Source organism: Octodon degus, unplaced genomic scaffold (assembly GCF_000260255.1).
Source record: "Octodon degus isolate 3935 unplaced genomic scaffold, OctDeg1.0 scaffold00063, whole genome shotgun sequence".
NCBI classification, from domain to species: domain Eukaryota; kingdom Metazoa; phylum Chordata; class Mammalia; order Rodentia; family Octodontidae; genus Octodon; species Octodon degus.
Genome location: NW_004524639.1, coordinates 4,274,624 through 4,297,223, shown reverse-complemented (window position 1 = coordinate 4,297,223; position 22,600 = coordinate 4,274,624). Strand labels below are relative to the sequence as shown.

The window sequence follows — 22,600 nt, the reverse complement described above, 5'->3', positions numbered from 1 at the left end:
CAATCTTTTTAATCCTGTGAACCTCCAGGGCTCTGTCATGCTATCTTTTGCTTAAAAATCACCAAAAGGATGTTGTTGAGCTTTAGTTTTCATGGTTTGAATATTAAGTTATATGTAAGGAAACAATAGGTTCACTGAACATGGATTTGTGAACTGTGTACGTCCCACTCTCCTTGCTGTGATTCTGATCCAATCAAGCAGATAGTTAGCCCCTCTCCTTGTCTGCTAGTTAGGAAATACTGATTTAATGCAGCCTATTGAGAGTGAGATGTAAAGGGTATAAGTGGACTTTCTGAACTGGACTTTTGTTATGGTTTGTGTCTAGTTGTCCCCCCAAAGCCTCATGCAGTCATGGGGTAGAGACTTCTTAGAGTTTGAGATTAATTCATGATCAAGGCTGTGATTATGTGTTTTAGTGCTGCTGGGATTATGGGTGTGAGTACTTCCCCTAGCCTGGGGCGGATAGCCTGAAGGCAATTTTAAAAAGCCAGATTTCTTTGTTGTGGTTGTTGCCCCTACTCTTCCCTTTGTTCTCTCTTGCTCTTTGCCAGTGCCATGCACTGCTGCCCTCTGCTATGTCCCACTCTGCCTTGGAGCCAGCCGAGTATGGACTGCAACCTCCAGTAACTGTGAGCTAAATAAACCTTTCCTTCCTTCAATTTGGGTGTCGGGTATTTTGTCCCAGCAACAAGAGTAACTGAGACAACTTTTTATTATTTACACAAGTTGAATTCTTTCTTTTACCTTCCATATTATTGGAAAAAAGTAGTGTACATAGGTTTTCTTTGAGCAGAATTCAATTACCTATAGCGGAAGCTGGAACCCTTGCTGCAAAGTAGGGTTTTGGGCTTTGACTTGGGTTCTTCAGAGAGCCTGAAGAAAGCATGGTACTCCACACAAGTCTTCCAGAAAGCCTTGCAGGCATCTCGGCTGGCCATTGTGAACTCCAGAGTGTCCTTGCATAATACCTGCATGAACCAATTTCCATCAAGCACATCATCCTTTGAAAACAGCAAAGACCTTCAAATTCTAGTACCTTCCAAACTATCTGTCCTGAGCCCCATTGAGCTTCTGATTCTCCATTTGGTTTCCCTTGCGTTTCACACCTACTAAAATCAAATGATTGGCCACCTTCTTTTTTTTTTGTGGTACTGGGGATTGAACTCAGGACCCTGTACTTGCCAGGCAAACGCTTATTCTACTGAGCTATCTCCCCAGCCCGATTGGCCACCTTCTGAGGAACAAAGAGGGCCACCAGTCACAAGGAGAGCCTTCTCTAAGATGCCAGGCTTGTTTTACACACTGCCTTCACTTTAAATGGTTTCTTCTCACCTCCCCTTCTTAGTCTTCTTCTTTTTTTTTTTTTTTTTTTTTTTTTTTTTTTTTTTTTCAGAACAGGAGATTGAACTCAGGTTATTGCGCTTGTCAGGGAAGTGCTTATTTCATTGTGCCACCTCTTGGGCCCCTAGTCATTTTTATTAAGTTGTAAATTATGTTAAAATGAACATCATAAGGCATCCATTCATGGTGACAAGTTCTAAATGACCAACAGGAAAGAATAGAATGGACCCTTACAGACGCAAGGATTTGTGGGATGATTACATGTGCATGTGTTTTGAATGAACCTGCTAGAGACACTTTTTTTTTTGTGGAACCAGGGATTGAACTCAGGTCCTTTTGCTTGCCAGGCAAGTGCTTATTCCACTGAGCTATCTCCCCGGCCCCTAGAAACACTTTTTCCTCTAAGTATTGTGGTGCTTTGTATTGTTCTTTTCATGCATTTGGCCCTAGGGGAGCTTGGCCTTCCAGAGTTAGAGTACAAGGTTTTTCCTATCACCTGACTCATCATATACCTCAGTGTAAGGGTATGTGGTACAATGACAGCCTTCTTTTTTCAATCCCACCAACCCACTACACTGATCCCCTTTCTCTCCTTCCTTTCCAGTTTTCTGCAAGTAGGCCCCAGTGGTTTCTCTGTGAGTTTCTCATTGGATCTGGTCTCCTGTACTGCTCAAATGAACACATGTATATAGTGCCCAAGAGTACAAGCCAAACTGGATCTTCTGTAGTTTTTTAGAACTGGGGATTGAACTCAGGCCCTTGCACTTGCCAGGGAAGCACTTATTCTATTGAGCCATCTCCCCGGTCCCTTGATCTTCTGTAGTTGATGACACATTTTATTTTCTGTATAGTCACAAAAGAACATTCTTTCTATTACCTTTGTCTCAGCTTATATAATATAAGCTTGCCCAATAATAGCTCCTTTTGTTTACATGTATACCCACACTCTGCTTGTCTTTGGCATATAGTAAGTGTTCAATAATTTTCCTTATGGAGAGTGAATGAAGACACTTTATAAAATGGGCTAAAGAATATCAAATGTTTATTTCCATAGTCCTAGATCTGGACACTCTCACTTGACTTACCAATCTCCCACAAATAATTTCCACCTGACCCATTTTCCTATGACTTTATTAATTTTCAATGGAAAAATCAGAATTCTTAGTGTTTTACCTTTAATGAAAGTGGGAGTAAAGCTTGAGCTAGTTGTGTAGAAGCAGGAGGAGCCAATTTCCACTACTCATATTTAGTCTACTTGCAGAAACAAATAAAAAACTCCATGCCTGTGAGATAGCTCAGTAGAATAAGCAGTTGCCTGGCAAGCACAGGGTCCTGAGTTCAATCCCAGGTATCACAAAAAAAAAAAAAATTCAAGCAAACAAAAGGGGAGAAGGCTGCTTACCAATATGTTGGCATGAAGTTTGATGAGAAAATGCTTTCTCTTAAAGCTCAACTTGCGAATTTTAGCCCAGTTGAAAGTGTTAATTTTTGTATTGCCCTACAATGAAACACAGGGTAGATTTCAGAATGTGTCAGCACATGTTGGTTTGTGACCCAGCACAAAGATGATAGAAGATATACTTCATGAATGGGAACCATCTTTGACTGCAACCCTTCTCAAATACAGATTGTTCCTGTCCATCTAAGGAGAACCTGTGACCAAGCCTTCCAGGTGGGACAGGAGGCTGCTTTGGAATGCCATGTTGACTCTTTTCAGGACATTTGTCCATTGGACCTTCCTTTGGCACACCTTTCCTCATCTTCCAAACTTAGCCCTTTGGCCTGCATCACTGCCTTATATCCCAGCTAAAATTTTAAGCCCCTGTGACATGTGCTACCTGAGTACTTCACACTCCTAGCACAAAGGATCAATTAAGCTTGTGTGGTGGGAACATTGGCTTGCTATTACTTCATTAATCATCTGTCTTCTCCTTATTAAAATTCAAGTTCCATGAAGTCAAGATCACTGGGGTTTTTTTTTCTTCTGTATTTTAGGGAAGGGTCTATAGGGTGTTCAGGGTCCCACCACTAGATCCGGCTCATAGTGATTCTCCTGTTTACAGCCTCCCAAGAGCTGGGATTACAGGCATGTGCCCCCATGCCCAGTCTCAGTTGCCTTCTCCATGCACCCGGGGGGGGGGTGCCAGCACAGCAGGCCCAGGGATTGAACCCCGGGCCCCTGTGCTTGCTTGCAGGAGCTTTAATCCACTGAACTATTTGGCTGGCCCTAAGATCGTTTTTGTTTACCTCTGTAGCGCACTAGTGATTATCACAGCATGGATCCACAATAAATGTACTAAAAAAAGATGAGTGAGTAGATGCTATCTCAAGTGAGATCAATAAAAAAAAGACTATATGAATATAGCACATTTTGGATCCCTCATCATGACTCTGGAGGATTTGGACAGTGTCATTACATGGGCTGTTTAGATGCCTACATCCACTCTTGTAGAAGGTTCAAAGAGCCTCTTTGTGTCTTCCAACCACACAAGCCTAACCTGAACTGTGTGTTTCTCAGAAGCAAGACAACCAGTGCCCAGCTGCACATGGAAGGAAAGCACACTGAGGGAAGAGGGCTTACCTAAACATCCCCACTGTTATTTCCCTTTCTAACTGGTGCTAAGACTGAGCATGTGATCCCCTCAGGAACAGACACCCAAGGTTGAGTCAAGATTCCCTCCACTTGGCAAGATGAAGGGCTTGAAAGGAAAAAGTTACCCGCAACACCAGCACCCCCATGTGAGCAACAGCCAGGTGAATCTGCATCCCCTCGCCATCGCTGGCAGGGTGAGGCCTGATGCCATACATATCCAGCTTCCTTGCAATATCCAGGAGCAGAATGTCTGATTCAGCCGGGCTCCTGCCACTACAAGGGAAAAGAATTTATGAGCCTAATAAATGCAGCAAGTACGACACTTCCACCCTGAGAGCTCCATGAAGAGATCTGCATTTTCCAGAGCCTGAAAAATTTCAGGCTTAAGGGCTTGCTTTTAAGAGCCTGTCCCTGACTTTAGTGTCCTCCAGCAGAAGAGCAGGTGTCCCATAAGTACTTACATGTGCTTCTGATAAAAGTGCACTATCTTGCTCTCTAAAGAGTCTTGGTTTGGTAGGTATCGGGTTTGTGCCAGATGTTTCCTTACTGTTTCTTCATGAAAGTCACCCAGTTCTGCTGCAGTATGGAAAAAGAGACATTTTCCACATTAACATTGAAAATTTAAGCAGTAGGGTACCTGATAAACCTTCTGAGCTCCCGCGGACAGCCCTTTCTTTGTATCCTGTGTAGCCCTACATGTCTCACCCCATGCTTTATGTACACAGTGTCTTTCTATAAGGGAAGACCAAATGGCTCTTTTTCAAATCAGGAGCAGTGAGTGGGTTGTTATGAAGTCTCAGTATAATGAAGTTACAGATCCAGTACAGGATTTAAAGGCTCCAAGATCACAGTTGAACATTTTGTTAGTTTTTTCCCCCTTTCACATTCTTTTCCATGATCTCTCCACCTTCCACTCCTGTCTGTTACAGGTTGCATGTTGTCTGCTCCAAATCTGTATGTTAAATTCTGAATCCACAATACCACCAGAAAAGACTGTTTGGAGACAGGGGATTTACACAGGAGATTAAGTTGCAATTGTGAACACCATGGGCACAGGCCAGTCTCACTGGTACCCATATGAGAAGAGGAAACTTGGACTCATGAAGGAGCACTAGGGACATGAGCACACAGAGAAAGGACACAGCCAGCAGCAGCCATCTGAAAGCCAAGGAGCAAATTCTCGGAAGGAATCAAACATGCAAACCCTTCGGTGTCCGATTTTCAGTCTCCAGAATGGTACAAAATAAATTTCTCTCATTTAAGCCACCTAGTTTCTGGTATGTTTCTCTGACAGCCCTAGTAATGTGATGCATCCCCTATCCCACTCCACCCTGATCCTACATTATCAAGAAAGGAGAATAAAAATGCTAACTCTAATGTAAGCCAGTCACAACCAATTCATCATGCTGTACATTGGGAATCTCTTAAATCCCCAGCTATCTGGAATTCCCAGTGGATGAATCATTTTAGAAATCATTCTGGCCTTTCCAAATAGCTGGCAGTTTGTCCATGATAATAATTTAATCTTTTCTAGATGACTCCAGTTTGTTATTGTAAACATCTAGCTGTATGTTATTGTTATAAACATACAGCTGTATGCCTACACAGGCAATTGAAATATTTAGGATTACTTGCCCTAATGTAATAGCCTTAAACTGCTTTGGCCTTGGAATTATTTTGTCCTCTTTATAATTTTCATGCTTTCCCCTGTCTATCAGGTTTATATTAGTTACTTTCTGGTCATTGACTTTCCCTGAAGTCAAAGTTAAAAACATTTTGTTCTAAATTGATATTCTAATTTAACCCACAAATGTTAGTAGGTTATGAGGTGTAATAAGAGAGTCTTCGTGGCTGCTTTCCTGTTGAACAAAATGCACAGACCACAGAGCGTTGGGCTTGAGCGCTTCAAAGTTGTTCTTGGTTGTTTTGCTTTTTTCCTTCTGTTTTGGATTTTCATTTGTGTTTTAGGCAGAAGATATGCTGAGTTTTATTTTTTAATTTTAATTTTTTTTTTTTTTTTTGCAGAACCAGGGATTGAACTCAGGCCCTTACACTTGCCAGGCAAGCACTTATTCTACTGATCTAACTCCCTGGCCCCAATATGCTGAGTTTTAGACAAGTGAGGCAATGTGTGTATTTTATAGTCATAATATAATAAAAATCTCCTCATAGAAAACATTTTCAAAAACCAAATCAGTGACTTTTTGCTTATAAACATTGATAAACACACAAATCCAACTAAGACTCAATCAAACCCAAATCACTTCCCTAATTAATTCTGTCAAATATTCAAAGAGGATATACATTTACATTCTTCACAAATATTTCTAGAAAATAGAATAAGAAATATTTATCAATTCATTCTTCAAAGTTAGTCTTATCCTGTTAACCAAACTACACAAGGACATCATAAGAAAAGTACATATCACTATCCCTGATAAATATAGAGGCAGAACCTTTAAAACTTACTAATAAACTAAATCCAGAAACTTATAAAAAGGATTATATGCTATGGTCGAATAGGACTTGTCCTAAGATTCCAAGGCTAGCTCAACATATGAAAAGCAATGAATGCAATAGACCATGGCATAGAATAAAAGAAAAAAAAATCTCACCATACTTTATCTCCTGAATTGATACATAAAAGTTAATGAACAAAATCCAACACATATTCATGGTTAGAAACAATAAATAAGGAATTAAGGGAAACTTTCTCAGTCTGGAGGAGGTTACCAATGTAAAACCTAATAGCCAGAATCATGCTCATACCACATGATCAGAGACTAACTGCTTTCCCTTAAAGCCAAAAGATGTCTGTTTTGTCATCTCACCTAGCACTGTGGTAAGAGCAGTCAGCTAAGAAGATCCATAAAGAATTTTCCCTATAACAGAAAAGATAAAACTGTCTTTATTTCGAGACACCACGATCTTACGTGTAGAAAGTGTCCAAACGGACCCATAAAAACCACCAGAATAAGCTAATTAAGCAAGGATTAAGATAGATCACTATATAAAAGGTACTAGCAAAGAAAAATCAAAACTGAAATTAGGAAATCAGTTCCATTGACAGTAACAGCAAAGGATGACATACTGAGGAAAATGTTTACCAAACTAAGTACAAATCTTGTTCACTGAAAACTACAAAATGTTGCTGACTGAAAAGTTTGAAAGATTCACAAAAATGGAAGGATATTTTAGGTTCATAGACTAGAAGCTTCAATATTACTAAGATTGCAGTATTTTCCCTCACTGACCTGTATACTTAATATAACCCTTACCAAAATCCTATTCATACTTATTTTTTGTAAGATATTCAATGGGCAAGTTAGTGCTTTAGTGAGACTCTGTCCCCCAACCCCCCTCCCCTGCAAATAAATAAAATGGACTGGAGATATAGCTCCATGTGAAAACCCTGAGTTCAATCCCTAGTACCAAAACTTTAAATAGGGGTTTTAGTCTCAGAAGGCTTCCTCCTGTGTACTGATTCCTTTGTGTTGTGGCACAGTCCCTGTGAAAAGGAAGAAAGAAATAAGAAAGAAAGAAGAAAGAAAGAAAGAAAGAAAGAAAGAAAGAAAGAAAGAAAGAAAGAAAGAAAGAAATTAATTTAAAATTAAATGAAAAAGCTCAGCATGTAGAATAATCAAAACTATTTTGAAATGGAGAAATAAAATTGGAAGATGTACACTTTCCTATTTCAAAACTTACTACAAAGGTACAACAATCAAAATAGTTCAGTAATGGTGAGCGGATAGACAGCAAAATCAATGTGGCACAATAGAGAATCCAGACATATACTTTTACATTTACAGCTACTTGTTTTTTGACTGATGGGGCAAGACAAGTCAATGAGGAAATAATAGCTTGTTCAACAAATATAATTTGGGAACAAGTTGACATCCATGTGCCAAAGTAGGAAGTTAGATACCTACTTCATACCCCATACCACACAAGCTTACAAATAGTTAACTCCAAGTGAATCACAGATCCAAATCTGTGAGGCAGGTCCATAAATATTTTAGAAGAAAAGTTCTGAGGAAAGTTATTGTGATCTTAAATTATGTGATAAGTAGTGACACAAAAAATAAAAACCTGATCCACAAAAACATTTTAGAAAATTAAGTTCTACCAAATTTCTCAAATTTACATTTCAAAAGACATTACTGGAAAAATGAAAAGAGACAGAATGAGAGGGAGATTGGAAATTGTCTAGCTCATAAATCAGAATTTTCATGAATTTTAAAATTTTCAGTAATATGAAAATCCATTTTGTAATGTGCAAAAGATTTAAATGGCATTTTACCAAAGAAAATAGCAATAAGCATTCTAAGCAAAATTACAATTGCATTGAGATACTTTTTATACTCATGAGAGTGGCCATAACAAAAAAATACAGACAATATAAAGTATTAGTGAAGATTTGGAGAAGTGGAAGCTTCACATTTCTGTTGTTACTGTAACAGTATGGAAAAGGGTATGGCAATTTATTAAAACATTTTACATAAATTTACCACTGAGACCCATCTACTAAACTCCTAGGAAATTTATCAAAATAAGTGACAATATATATCCATACAAAAAGATTCATATGCCAATATTAATAGAACTACTAGTAATAGTCAAACTAGGCCTGGGGAGATAGCTCTGTGATGCAAATGCCTGCCTGGCAAGTGCAAGGTCCTGAGTTCGATTCCCTGTATCCACAAAATGTGCTCTAATAGTAGTCAAACTGGAAACAATCCAAATGCTCATGAACAGGTGGATAGGTGAACAGAATGTGACAACTCCATAAACTGAAAAGAACACAACAGAAAGAATGAATTGGAATATGTGTGAATTTCAGAAACATAATTTTGAATCAAAACTGAGTATAAAAACCAACATATTTCATCATTCCATTCACATGGAAGGTCCAAAAATGGCAAATGTATAGGAAGAGAAAGTGAATTAGTCCCTGTATGCCGCTGAGCAGGGGAATAGACAGTGACTGAAAATGGGCCTGAGTAAGAGATCTCCACATCATGGAAACGTTCTGAAACTGGGTTGTGGTTATGATTCTGTAACTCTGTAAATGAATAAAAAGTCATTGAGTTGTGCATTTTAAAATGCTCATCAACTGAGGAATGAATAAAAAATATATGGTATTTTTATACAATGGAGTATTACTCAGCTATAAAAAAAGATAAATTCAAGGCTTTTGTAGATAAATGGATGGAACTAGATACTGTATTGGTAAGTGAAATAAATCAGACCCACACGTGCAAATATCATATTGTCTCAGTAGTGTGAGAACCTGAAAGAGTAAATAAAATCTGAAAGGTACAATAGATACTGTGAAAGAGCAAGAATTTGTTCAATGGGAAGGAAAAACTGGGATGTAAAAAAGGACAAAAGAAGGGAAAAAGATATATTTGTGTATATATTCAGGATAATTTGGATAATTGTACTGGTGATTGAACTCAGGACCTTGTGCATACCAGGCAGCCATTTATTCAACTGAGCTATCTCCCCGGCCCTTTTGTTTTATTCTTATTTTTTTTTAATTTCTTATAACTTTTTGTTGTTGTGGCTTTGTTTTGTCTTGATTTTTAACCAATTTTGTATACTTGTATCTGGTAACCTAAACAACTAATTTGAAAATAATATCATGCAATATAGCAACCATTGCTGAATTCCTAAAAAAATAATAAAAATTAAAAATAAATGGGTGCATTTAATGGTATTTGAATTATACTTTCATAGGGCTATTTTGAAAGATGTCCTTCACACACATCAATCTTTCTGGTAGTTGAACAAAAGACCCCATGTTGACTCTTAGGAAAACACAATAATACATAAGACTATAATTGTTTTTCTCTCTATCCAAGACTGACAAACAAGAAAGAGGACTAAAACATAAAACTGATCAAATATCACCAGACAAATGTTATCAGCACTTGCACTCTGAGCATGCAGGTCTAAATGACTATATCGTGTGTCTCTTCTGTGATTTCTTTTTTCTTTGCTTTACCCCCCTTCCACCATTCCTTCCTAAGGTTGGCTGTTTTCACCATAACAGCCAACATGACCCTGCTGAAACCTAATTCAAGTCAGATGAGGTGGTACCTTTAATCCCGGGTACTTGGGAGGCTGGGGCAGGAGATTCACAAATTCAATGCCAGCCTGGGCAACTTGATGATGCTGTCTCAAAATAAAATTTTAAAAACTGTGGGGGTATAGTTCAGGCCTCCCTAGACTTAGTCCTCAGTAATACACACACAGAAAAATCAGATCACTCCTCTGTTTAAACTACTTCAGTGGCTTTTCATCTAATTGTGGGTCATATCCTAGGCCTATAATATATTTTTTAGGCTATGATTCCTGTCTCCCGCTGTCACTCAGCACGTCTCAGCCAGGCATGCTATCACTTTAGAACTTCTGCTGCAGATATTTTCTCTACCTAGAACTCTTTTCCTCCAGAATTTGCTGCCAGGCTTGCTCTCTGTCCTCCTTTAAGTCTTTGTTCAACTGTGATCTTTGCAGTAAGCCAACCCTTACCACTGTATTGAAATATTCAGTACCCACCCCAAGATTTCCCATCTTCCTACCGTGCTTTATTTTTCTGTACTGCTTTTAACTCCTTCTGACATGCATCAAATCATTTTCTTTATTATTTGGGTCTCTGTCTAATTTGCCTTCACTGCCAAAATGTGAGTTCCAGGAGGATAAGGAATTCTGTCTTGGTTCACTGCTGTGTTCTCAATGCCTGTAGCAGTATCTGGTGCACAGTACAATAGTATAATAGTATCTCTTCTGCCTATAATGGTATCTTGCAAATGGAGGCTTTATTTGAAATGTACCAATTGTTTCTAAGAGGGAGTGTTTGGCTGCAGGAGAAAGGTGTGTAGAAGAGATCTCAGTAGATGAGGTCAGACTGTGGAGTTCCTGAATGCCTAGGCTAAATATATGTGTTGTTGAACAAATGCTAGGTAAATGAGTAAAGGACAAGATACATGAGCAATGTGACTGTGTTCTGTGCAATATCTTACAGTCCAGTGATGTGACTGGGATGGTGCAGAAAAGCTAACCCTGGAACTTCAGCACCCCCACCTCCCAAAATTCCTTGTATTGATAAAATAACCTCCAGGAAAGCTGAAGTACTCTGTACTATGCCTGAAATGGCCACTAGGGAATGCCCAAATCCATACATATAACTGTTAAGAATGAAACTGGGCTCTACCAAAAGAGGCCTCCAAAGAGACACCACCCCATGACCATTGCCTTAAGAGCCAGCTAGTGGAGAAGGATGTTTTCTAGAAGCATTTTCTCAATCTGCTCTACCCTGTGTCTCATACCTCAGTGCTACATACATTAGTGGACACATGGTCAGTATTCTTGGCATTCACAACCCTTCAAAATTATGCTTCATTTTCCATGACATCTGTTAAGTAGATATATTGTATTATGTATGCATGCATGTATCTATGTATCTATGTATATTGTTTCCTGTCAAACTATTTCTTTTATGCTGCTCTCCCTGCTTCTCAATATCCATTGACTTCCAATATGTCCCTTTAAAGCCCAGCACAAAAGACACATTCTCTTTCAGCCTTCCCTAAGTACTATTATTCTTACTGCCCATTGCCTTTCTGAGATCCCAGGACTCGCTTTACTTGTCCCAGCCAAGAGTCACTGAATCAACACAGGGCCCCTCCATGTGCTACATTCTAGTGCTTCCCATGAAATCAGAAATCTACCATTTATGGACTTGCAGAAAGGTAAGGGTCAGAGGTCAAGAGTGAATTTATGAAACAAACAAAAACTAAAGTTATGATCCTGCAAGATTAGTAAGGAACAGTGTATACTTGGGAGGCCTCTCTAAAAGCCAGAGAAAGCCCAGCTGGTCTTAGAAGAGATGCTATCTCTAGCTGCCTAGCCCCTACCCTTAAGGGCCGCAAGAACAGCTTGGCCTGCCCAGTGTCACCCCCTCTTAAGCAGGCCCTCACTGACCTCCAAGCCTGCTTCAGCCTGCCTTCCTGATTCAGGCTAGTTCAACTGCTTGGCTGCCAGTACATGGGGAACACTAATAGATGCCTGGGGCCGTTTTCCCTTTTAGCCTCTCTGCACCTGCTCTACTCTGCTTTGTTCTCTGGCATCACGATAAAGAACAACACAGAAATCATATTGAACATGACACTGTGCGGTAAACAGCACGTACCGGCCATGTATCCTGGGGCAAGCAGAGGAAGTCAGAGCCTGCCTGGCAAACTCCATGCCTAGATTTTTCCAAACCATCTCCTGGCCAGCAAGCCCAGGGGCAGTGGGAGGGAAAGGTTGAACAGAGGTAGAAGAAAAGTCAGCATTTGCTTTAAACCCCCAGAAGCACCTTGTGAGAAGATACTATCTTAAAAGGCACAAAACACAGGCTCAGAGGAGTAAGGGGACTTGCTGCATGACAGGGTAGTAGGGACCCTTCAAATCCAATTGCCAGTGGCTGCCGTGGAGCAGCCCCTTTCTCATATTTCTCTCCTGTCACGCTGACACAGTGCCTGTCAGGAAGGGGCTGCTCAGAACATTTGCTGGTTTCTCCACCTGGTTGAGGGGGTCCCAAAGTGGACATTTGTTACTTACATTGGAGGATGTGTGACACCATCAGTGCTGTACAGTTGTCACTGCATGGAAGCCTTCCTACCGCCAAATCTTTCTTTATCTGAAGCGTAAAAAGATACCTGCAAAGAAGTTTGGGAAAACTTCATAACAAACAAATGGGAAGAAGAAAGAAGTACTCCCCTTCTCCCAGATCCAAGACACATGAGAGGAAGGGCACCTCCGTCCCATGCCTTTCAGTGATGAACACATAGGCTTTGATTCAGCCCTAAGCCAGCCCCACACCACAACTCTGGCTCATCCAGCATTTTGGCACGTTTCATAGTCATTAGGAATCACCCTGGCCAAGTCCTCCCGCCAACTTGAGGGAGTTGGCCAATCGATCAGTCATGGTCTCTGCCATGTCATAGCAAAGCCACATCCTGAGATAGAGAGGAAAGGAGATCCAGCAAGAATGAGTGCACTTGGGGGGCCAATACTGTACTGTTTCCTAAGCGCTTGCCAAGCACTCACTGTGGCAAATCAGGAGATGGGCAGAGCAGGAAGATCACCCGGTTTTACAATTACGCTGACAGGAGTTCAGTGATTTTGACAATGCCCCATCACCCACAGATAGTAAAACTGGCTAGAACTCAGGTCTGCTGCTGCAAGCAAGCTGCCTGCTATGCAAAAGCTTGTATTTCAGATACCACGGACCTGAGGCCATGCTTCTGTTGGTGTCATTCCCTTTGGCGGCACTGCTATCTCCGTATCACCAGAGCTTAGCCCAGTGCTTTACACAGAGTAGGTATGTAATTAAGGCTTACTGAATGGAACTAAGCCAGACTGATACTTTTCCCACTGAAGCCACATGAGAGACTCATAAAATGCAGGTTGGTATTTAGAGTTCTGCCTAACAAACAGCATTTGTCTTACGCGTATAAGACCTTATCAATGGAAAACCAAATTTGAAAAAAAAAGTATGTATAACAAAGACTCCACTACTGACTGCTTTCTTCCACGGTCCCAAATTGGCTCCAACATTTTATTTGAGTAATCAAGTAAGCATTGAAGGCAATATGGTGGATAAAAATTAATTATAGGTGAGAGATAGCAATTGAGAGAAAAAAAACTTAGTGGGTGATAATTCAGTTCACAAAAGCATTAATCACTACAACCCTTCAACTCATGAGCTCTCCTAATACATTAGAAATAATTCTATTAGAAAAATTATATTTCCACACTACTCTCAGAAATTCTTGTATAACCTCCAGGAAGGCATCCCCACAAACTCAAGTGGAATTAAGTATTCTGAAATGGACAAATGGGGGGGGGGTTCAAAGGAAGCCTAACTTTAAACACTACTGTTTTCAAATACAGATGTATGTGAGAATAATCAGCCAAGTTGCTAACAGGAGCATAAATTTATTTTGCTCTTAGCAAGAGGGAAAGGAAATTTCTTATTATTTGACATACTCCTTGCTGTGAAGAGGGCAGCTGCCGGCTACAAATACCAAGTCCTCACTCTGAACAGCTGATGAATGATGAATCATTTATCATCACATTGATTTGCTCAATTTTTGAGAAAGTTTCTCTCCATCAAAATGGGTCAGATTTAGAACTCAGCTGAAATAGGTTGGCAAATGCAAACTGATATAGATACCAAGACATCAAATTATTTGGGAGCGTGGCCTGTAACTCAGAAGCATGGAGAGAACTGAGAGTGAAAGTGGGCTGTGAAAAAAGACACTGCAAAGACCCAGTAGGAAGTTCTCCCTGTCAACAAGGGGAGAGGATGCCCTGGCTGTGAATCATGAAAGAGGGGGGACATCAGGGAGAATAACTGTCATCATCCCTTGATCTTTGCCTAGTCACTTTAGCTCCAGGGACATGATTGTTCATTTGTAAACCAAGAGCATTGGACTAGGGTATCTCTTAGTTCCATTCTGTGTGCAAGAGTATAAGTTGAGAAAGCAAAGCAAGGCTTTAGGGAGTGTTATACTGGCAACATATTTTCGGAGAAGTAGTTTCACATTGTGATTTGGAAGGGTGTATTCCTAAGTATATATTGTCTTCATTTCTGAATGCTTCACTTTCTATGTCTGACATATCCCCGCCACACTCCCTTTTCAATGTCTATGACAATCAGATGGCAACACAGCTATACTGATAGATACACAACATGCATGCTTGTTGGTGCTGTAGTTAATGGCATGTCCATTACAGGGTCACCCAGGTCTTCTACCCCTTCTAGAATAGTGCCACACTTCTTGCAATTCGAAACTTTTGGAAGAAAAACACCTTAGTGGTCAGGCAGGCCTTCCTTCACTAGTTCCACACTGTCTCGTAGGTGACTAAAAGCCAAGCCTTGCAAGAGATGGCCAGAAGGCCCTGCCCTGACAAATACAGAATGATGGTTCTCAGATAATATCATGCAGCAGACGTACAGGTAGGTACTATACCTTGTAAGTTCTTCCCGAAGATGCCCAGGGTCCACTGGGAAAAATTTCACCATAAATTTGAAAACAACTTCCTTAGGATCTTAAAACACAATATCTCCATAAGTTTTATTTACATGTGAATCACAACAGTTACAGGTCTTTACACACATGCCCACACAGAGACACACGCAGACACATACTTCTCCACTTCCCTCCCCTCTCCATTACACCTTCTGACAGACTTTCATTTCACATTTCCATTTGTTACGCGTGGCAGGATTGCATCTCTCTGTGAACAGCAACCAAGAAAAGTTCTCCCAACCATTTTCCTTCTTTTGTTTCTTTTTGTAAGGATGCGACTTTTTGTTTTGGGACAACAATGCTAAATAAAATAAGTAAGTCCCAGAAGGTTAAATATCAGATGGTTCTTCCAATCCAAGGGAACCCCAAATAGAAATCCTTTCTCAAGAGCAAAATAAAAGCAAGATGGTAAGAAACAGGGAGGTAGGCTCTGGAGATGAGAAGGGATCTGGGGAAGGGTCACAGGGAAGGTAAATACTAACAAGATGTGACATGAGTATGTACCAGATGACTGTCATCATTATGTATCATAAAATATATGAATAAAAAGTTTTAAAAAAATGTACCCTTTTGTAGCCAACTGTGTACTCTTTTAAGAAGTGTCCCATTCCACAAGATAATCCTCTTGCTTCTTGGGGCTCTGCATTGCTGCCTGAGAGCAGTGCCCAGTTTCCCAGTTGTAGCTGGGGTGAATGAATATCCCCTGGTTTCAGAATCTCATAAACAGAACCAGAAGCAGCGTGGACCAATGTCGCTGTCTTAAAATAATATATTAAAAAATTTCATCTACACACTTTCACATCTACTTGGATTAGAAAATAAGAAACTGGGAGGTGGAATGTAGCTCAGTGGAACAGTGCTTGCCTAGCATGCAAAAGGCCTGGGGTTCTAGCCCCAAGAATGCAAAAAACATTTTTTTTTACATCAAAATTAACCACATACTTGTAGTGCTCCCATTCATTCAATAAATATTTGTTGATTGCTTCTTATATGCCAAATTGTACTAGGCAGATACTGGGGGCAAAAAAGACATGTCAGAGCCCCAAGTCAGACAGGAGAGACACACATTCAGATAGACTGTGTGTTTGGATATACTATGCCACAAAATGCTCCTGAGTACTGGGAAGCACGGAGGAAAAAAGAGATTGGAGAAGGTCAAGAAAATTCTCCTAGAGTCACATGGGGAGAAGACACTCTCTCAGGCTTTCACAGTGAGCACATTGGCCAAGCAATGGCCGTGACTCATCCACATGGCTGCACTGACAAAGGTTCTACAATCTGAGGTACGGGATCTCAGGATAAATCCTGAGGTGATTTCACTGACCTTCTCAGACCCAAAAGCTACAGCTCTTGTTGCATAGGTCCTGCTTTACCTTGGTCTTAACCATCCAGTAGAAAAGTATGAAGACGAAATATAAGAAATAAAGCCATGCTGTTAAGTTGAGCTGTGGGGGACTCAGGTCAATAATTTCTGACATTGCCAGTTAAACAGAAGACCCAATGCTATTGTGGGCTACTGGACTCTTTTAGAATATTTTGCTGAGTTTACACACCTATAATATTCAACAATGGAACTTAAAAAATTGGGGTATACCGATGAATGTCCATTTTGTATGTGTGTATTCAAAGTGGTTAGGATAGATATATAGTTGCATTCTCCTAATGAATAGAATGATTTGTTTTAATGGTGTTTGTAAATAGGATCACAAGTCCACTTCTTGTACAGCAATTAACCACTAAGAAGAACATATGCAGTGTAATATTTGTTGAAACTGTACTTCTGATTTGATCTGAAACTGTCTCATTGCTATCTGTTTATCAATAAAACTTTGAAAAAAAAAAAAAGAAAATTCTCCTAGAGGAGTTGACACCTGAGCAGGGCTCCAACATTTAGTGAATCAAAATGTAGGACTGCAGTTCAATTTGAATTTCAGTGAAATATTATTATACAATGTATTCTTACGGAAGTTTTGTTATGTTTGTCTAAAATTCCAATGTAATTGGGCATTCTTTATTTTATCTGTGAAGCCTACACCTGAGATTAATTCTGTCAAAATCAGAAGAGGAAGGAATACAAGTGGGTAGTGGCAGGGGCAAAGCTGGGAGGGTAGTCAAAGTCTAGTGCTTTGGGTGTCCCGTGAATAAGACTGGACATTAGTCTAAGAGTCCTAGGGAAACTAGGGAAGCATTTTAGGCAGGAGAATAATGTGGTCAGCATATTTTTGCAAGGAGATCCCTCTGGGAGCAATGTAGGTGGTGGATTAGGATGAATCAGTTTAGAAGTTATTGAAATTACGTGACTGGTGATCATCATTCAGTGGGAACAGACAGAGCTATGAGGATAACATACACGTAGAGATGAGGTTGGGGAAGAGGAATTAAGAAATAAAGACACAATGTTTCTCAAAGCATTGATTAAAATCCTCCTGTCTTAGAAACACCTGTGGAATTAAAATTCAGGACATATGAGAACTTGCACTGTAATGTCACATAACTCAGTAGTGTCCCAAATTTTCTGATCAAGGAGATTATGGGGCCAAAGAGGAAAGTGATCCATGATGTAGAATATGCCTAAGGAGAGTCACATGGAGAGAAAACATTCTCTCAGGCTTTCACAGAGAGCACATTGACCAAGCAATGGTCGTGACTCATCCACATGGCTGACACTGACAAAGGTTCTACAATCTGAGGTACAGGATCTCAGGATAAATCCTGAGGGGATTTCACTGACCTTATCAGACCCAAAAGCTACAGCTCTTGTTGCATAGGTCCCGCTTTACCTTGGTCTTAACCATCCAGCAGAAAAGTATAAAAATGAAGTATAAGAAGTAAAGCCATGCTGTTATGTTGAGCTGTGGGGGACTCAGGTCAACAATTTCTGACATTGCTAGTCAAGTGGAAGACCCAATACTATTATGGGCTACTGGACTCTTTTAGAACATTTTGCTGAGTTAACACACCTATAATATTGAAATAATGGAACTTAACCAAAAAAGGGTATACAGATGAATGTCCATTTTGTGTCTGTGTGTTCAAAATGGTTATAATAGATATATAGTTACATTCTCTTAATGAATAGAGGGATTTGTTCTAATAGTGTTTGTAAATAGGATATCATATCCAAATCTTGTACAGCAATTAACCACTAAGAAGAATGTATGCAATGTGTTAATTATTGAAACTGTCCTACCAAATAAAGAATGTAACAAACATAAATTGAAATATAAAGAATATGATCTGAAATATTAAGGCAAAAACACAATAAGAATAATTACAGGAGAGTGAAAGAAACAATTTTTTAAGAAGCACAACACCCAATTTTAAATTATATAATAAAGACAATATAAGCATTAATAAAAAGTTAAAGAAAAAAAAAAGAAATACCTCTGGAATTGGCTTAAAGTGCAGGTTGATGGTACCCAACCCAGGAATGAGGGAGACAAGAATGCCGGGTAACTCCCTAATATATGCTGGAGTGTCAGAACCACTGCCATCGATTGTGAAATACAGTGGGAAATAGTTCACATATAGTAGGCACTCCAATATGAACTGAAACAAATTTTCAATACTTGTAATAGGCTAAAGATAAAGAATCTCCAAGCAGAGGGCAGATAGCATTGCAGACTGACATTAAGAATGCTTGAAGATTCACAGTGGCAGAGCATGAGATGTATTCCTACAGCCAATCCACAGAGTACTGTAATTACCAGCGTTCTTCACATCTACTCAAGAATCCAGCAGCATTGAGCTCCTTCATCTCCAGCAATATTAAAACCATTTTCTAAATTGTTAAATGTACTGAATGTGCAAAGCACTGAAATAATGTATCAATGCCCTCCCCCCCATATGAAGGTGAGGAATTGGGTAGGCTTGCTGACATGCGTATTTTTCAAGTGTCAACCTAGACCTATATTCTTTAAATGATTTTCCATACTTACTTTTTACTTGCTTTGTTATGGGTTTCAGAAGTTCCAACCAAACCTGAAAGAACATTAATGAAAAGCTTGGTAGACCATGGCATTGAGTACAATTTGTTTTTGATTTTTAAATAGCAGATAAAGGTCAACATGAAATAAACAAATAGCGAGGTTATTTAGATTCATAAAGATAGTTAAAAATATAGTAATATCTAAGAGATGACATACCTTCACCACACTCAATCTGCCCCCTCGTATTTTTCTAATGGCAGTAAACATTGCTGATCTAGAATTTCTTTCTTGTTGCCATTTGAATCACTGCTCCCTGCCTCAGTAGGATGATGGAAGTGTCATATACAAGGCTCATTAGTTGCTAGAAACATTAACAAGGGCATTTGTCCTTATATGTGAGTTCTGCCATTCCCAAATTCCATCTTAATAGACCTAATGAGCCTCTCTGGAGTGATGTTCAGGCCCTGAAAATCAGGAAAGGAGATCTCTCTGCACATCTACTGGTGAGATCAGGGGTCTTAATTTTAGCAGTTGAAGTCCTGTCTCTGGAAAGGCAAAATGGGTAAAGTGTGGGCAGCTGCTCACAGAGGCAAAACAGTGAGTTCTGGGGTATAAGAGTATGTGCTTGACAAATCGTGATGATTTTTAATAAATGGGGGTAAATTATTACATTCACTAATTCTGCGAGGGCATAAATGGTGTTTATCTTTCACCTGGGGTTGAGCCCTACATATCTAGATGCAGACTGCCTTTAGAAGCAATTCTAGACATATACATCCCTATAAAAAGCCTGACTTACATGATTTCCAGAATGGCTGCAGAATTCTAATCCAAAATATTCCTTTTCAGCAAGGTTGAGGTGGCTGCAACTCAGGTTAAACAGTGCTTTTCCAGATGATTTTTGCTAAACAAAATGAAAAGATTATAGCGCAGTTTGTATATGTAATCTGGCATTGAAAGTAGAGTGTAGAAAGAACGGTGAAAGTCTCAAGAGTCTTAAAGATCCATTTCCTCTAAGCACTATTTAGAGTATTGTCCTTCTAAAGGATGCTAAGGGCGTTACAAACCCACACTTCTATCTATAGATGGCTTTAGCATTATCCCCAAAAAGCCTTAGAATGAGGGACTCTTCTGGAAAAAGACGGCCTTGTGCTTAACCACAAGCAGACCCGCAAATGTACCCTAGCGATGGCCATCCCAAATCAATACATCCCACAGGCAATTTGAATGTTTTCCCCTTTAAGAAAGATGCAAACCTGACTCCCCTGCCTAAAATGCTTTCTGACTCTCTTGCTGGTGGGGGTGGCTGCCTGTCCCTCAACCTCATTCCCTGCCCTCTGCCTGCCACTTTCCTCTGGTGATCTCAGCTTGCTTGTAGTTCCCCACACTTGACAATTCCCGTCATGCTTTGTACCCATGTTGCTGTCATCCCTGGCACAGCTGCCCTTCCCACCTTCCTTTGCTTTTGCTAACTGCTACTCACTCAGCTCCCTGTCATCTCCTGTGCAGGCCCCCTGCTTGTCAGTACCCTGGCTTACCACAAACATGCACTTCTCACCCTCTGAATGGCTGGCAGCCCCCTTAGACTCAGTTACCCCATAACAGTGACCATGATTTCTTATTCTTATTTACCAGGGCTAATTCAGAACCTGACAATCTTCAGGACTCTTGAATGTTTGCTGATCCAACATGAAATTGTGCAAATTAAACATGGGACTCTGAGTCTGGTGAGATAGCTCAGTGGTCTAAAGCACCGGCTTAGGCAAGCTTAGGCAAAGAGTGCAGGGACCACGGTTTGATCCCCAGCACCACATGCCAAACCAGCCCTGCCCCCGTGGTGGGCTGAGCTGGCCACAAAAACAAACAAACAAACAAAAAACCAAAAACACATGAGACTCTGAATGTATTTCCTTTTGCAGCTTGGCCAACTAAATCTGCACCCAGCATTCTCTAAGGGCATACATCATGATTTTTCTTCATAAATCCCCCTAAACACACACACACACACACACACACACACACACACACACACAAGCACACACACCATAAGCACAAAGCAGTGTCTTTCTTAGGCTCCTCTGAGAACAAGAACTTCGAAGAGTTTCCTTAAACATCTCTCTGTGTTGAGTATGGCCAGGCTAATCATCAGCCACCGCCTGCTGCCCCTGCTGTTGTAGGTAGGATGTAGATGGGAAAATTAGGCCTTGGTTCATAGGCACAAAAACACCGCTGAAAACCCCTAGTTAAGGGCAAGTCACGAGGTGCCCGGAGTGATGCAAAGGAAGCCTGAACCAGGAAAACATAGCAGGAAGTCACCGACCCATAGAATTAACAACAACCTTGAAAGGTCAGGGAATCCGTGCTCCCCACCCCCACACCAAAGCGGTACCACACTGAGCAGAGCCCACATCTGGGATTTAATAGCTTCCAGGAAGAAGGCTACCTCACTCCCTTCCCCCACAGACCAAAAATACATCCCTCTCCTCTTGGACTTCCCTGCGCTGAGTTACAGTGCCCAGAGCTCCTCCAGCTCAAATTCATGTGGGTTTAACCAGGGTCCTATTTTTAAATGCAAATAGGCCGCAAAGGGTGAAACCCATCCCACCCTGAGCACCTGGAGAGAGGAGAAAGGGCTTTGATTTAACGTGGGAGATCACACTGGAGCTAAGGTCCAGGAAAAGGGAGTCAGCACTGGGGCAGGAGTGCCAAGGACAGGTGAGGGGGTTGATGGAGGGGTGCCTAGTCAGGGGAGGGGGGCATGATTTCTGCCTATGTGGCAACCTTGCCCAGGGCAAGTGCTGACACAGACCATACCAGACAGATGAAATCGCTCCTATTTTTAAGTCCTCAAGACAAGGAGATGCATGAGATTTTTATTATGAAAAATTTTTTCTAAAGAGAGAGATGATGGCATTACTTTTTAACACCAAAGAAACATTTCAGTCACAAGGACAAGATTCCATCATAGGCAACAATTTCTTTGCAATTAATTCAAGAAGCTCCATGTTTTCCTTCCCCCCCTTCTTCATTTTTATTCTTATTTTCCATCAGGGCAGTTAAACCTCCTCATTGATGCTGCCACCATCCATGTGTTTGTGTACTTAAAATGTTTCTGTAGTCATGAAGAATAAATATATAGCCAGACTTCTTGGGTTTCAAGTCAAAGATTTGTTTTTGCTCTTTTCCATGAGATGCAGTGGCCTGTTTATAAAAAGCATCCCTTGATTCTTCCATTGCTGTAAAACAAATGTTGCCAAATGGTGCTAGAAGCCCTCACAATTTTTGCACTTGGAGGTCAGGTGCCCAGAAGGCTCACGGTCTCCACCCCCACCCCCAGACCAGACTTATTTCCTTTCCATCCTCCCTACCTTGAAATTGGCCAGCCTTGTGGAATGAATTGCATAATAGGTATGGTCTTGGTTCTGTTTCAACATGTAGCTTTTAATTTTTTCTCCCGTTATGATCCAATGTTTCAGTTTCTATGTTATGATTATCTTTCTCGTGATATCTCCTTACATACAACTTAGCTATTTTTTCTGGACTTCTAATTCTCTGTACAGTTGCTTGCTCCTGTTTAACATAGCATGTTTCAACATTCTGATCAAACTCCATCTTGGCTGCTCTGGGGGATAAACAAGGTAATTGACATGCAG

At 40.4% G+C, this 22,600-nt stretch overlaps 1 protein-coding gene across 2 annotated transcripts in view; it reads right to left on the bottom strand.

Annotated features, from left to right (window-relative positions):
* Frmd7 (FERM domain containing 7) overlaps positions 1-22,600 on the bottom strand; it is a 52,217-nt gene that overhangs the window by 3,760 nt on the left and 25,857 nt on the right. Inside the window, exons 2-9 of one of the 2 annotated variants that reach the window (XM_004634491.2) lie at positions 19,747-19,851; positions 18,957-18,999; positions 14,959-15,037; positions 12,542-12,639; positions 4,396-4,510; positions 4,060-4,207; positions 2,744-2,839; positions 805-968 (exon numbers count right to left, since the gene is read on the bottom strand). In XM_004634491.2, coding sequence (XP_004634548.1) covers positions 805-968; positions 2,744-2,839; positions 4,060-4,207; positions 4,396-4,510; positions 12,542-12,639; positions 14,959-15,037; positions 18,957-18,999; positions 19,747-19,851 — 848 coding nt within the window. The remainder of the gene's footprint in view (positions 1-804; positions 969-2,743; positions 2,840-4,059; positions 4,208-4,395; positions 4,511-12,541; positions 12,640-14,958; positions 15,038-18,956; positions 19,000-19,746; positions 19,852-22,600) is intronic. The other variant, XM_004634492.2, reaches the window with a different exon arrangement.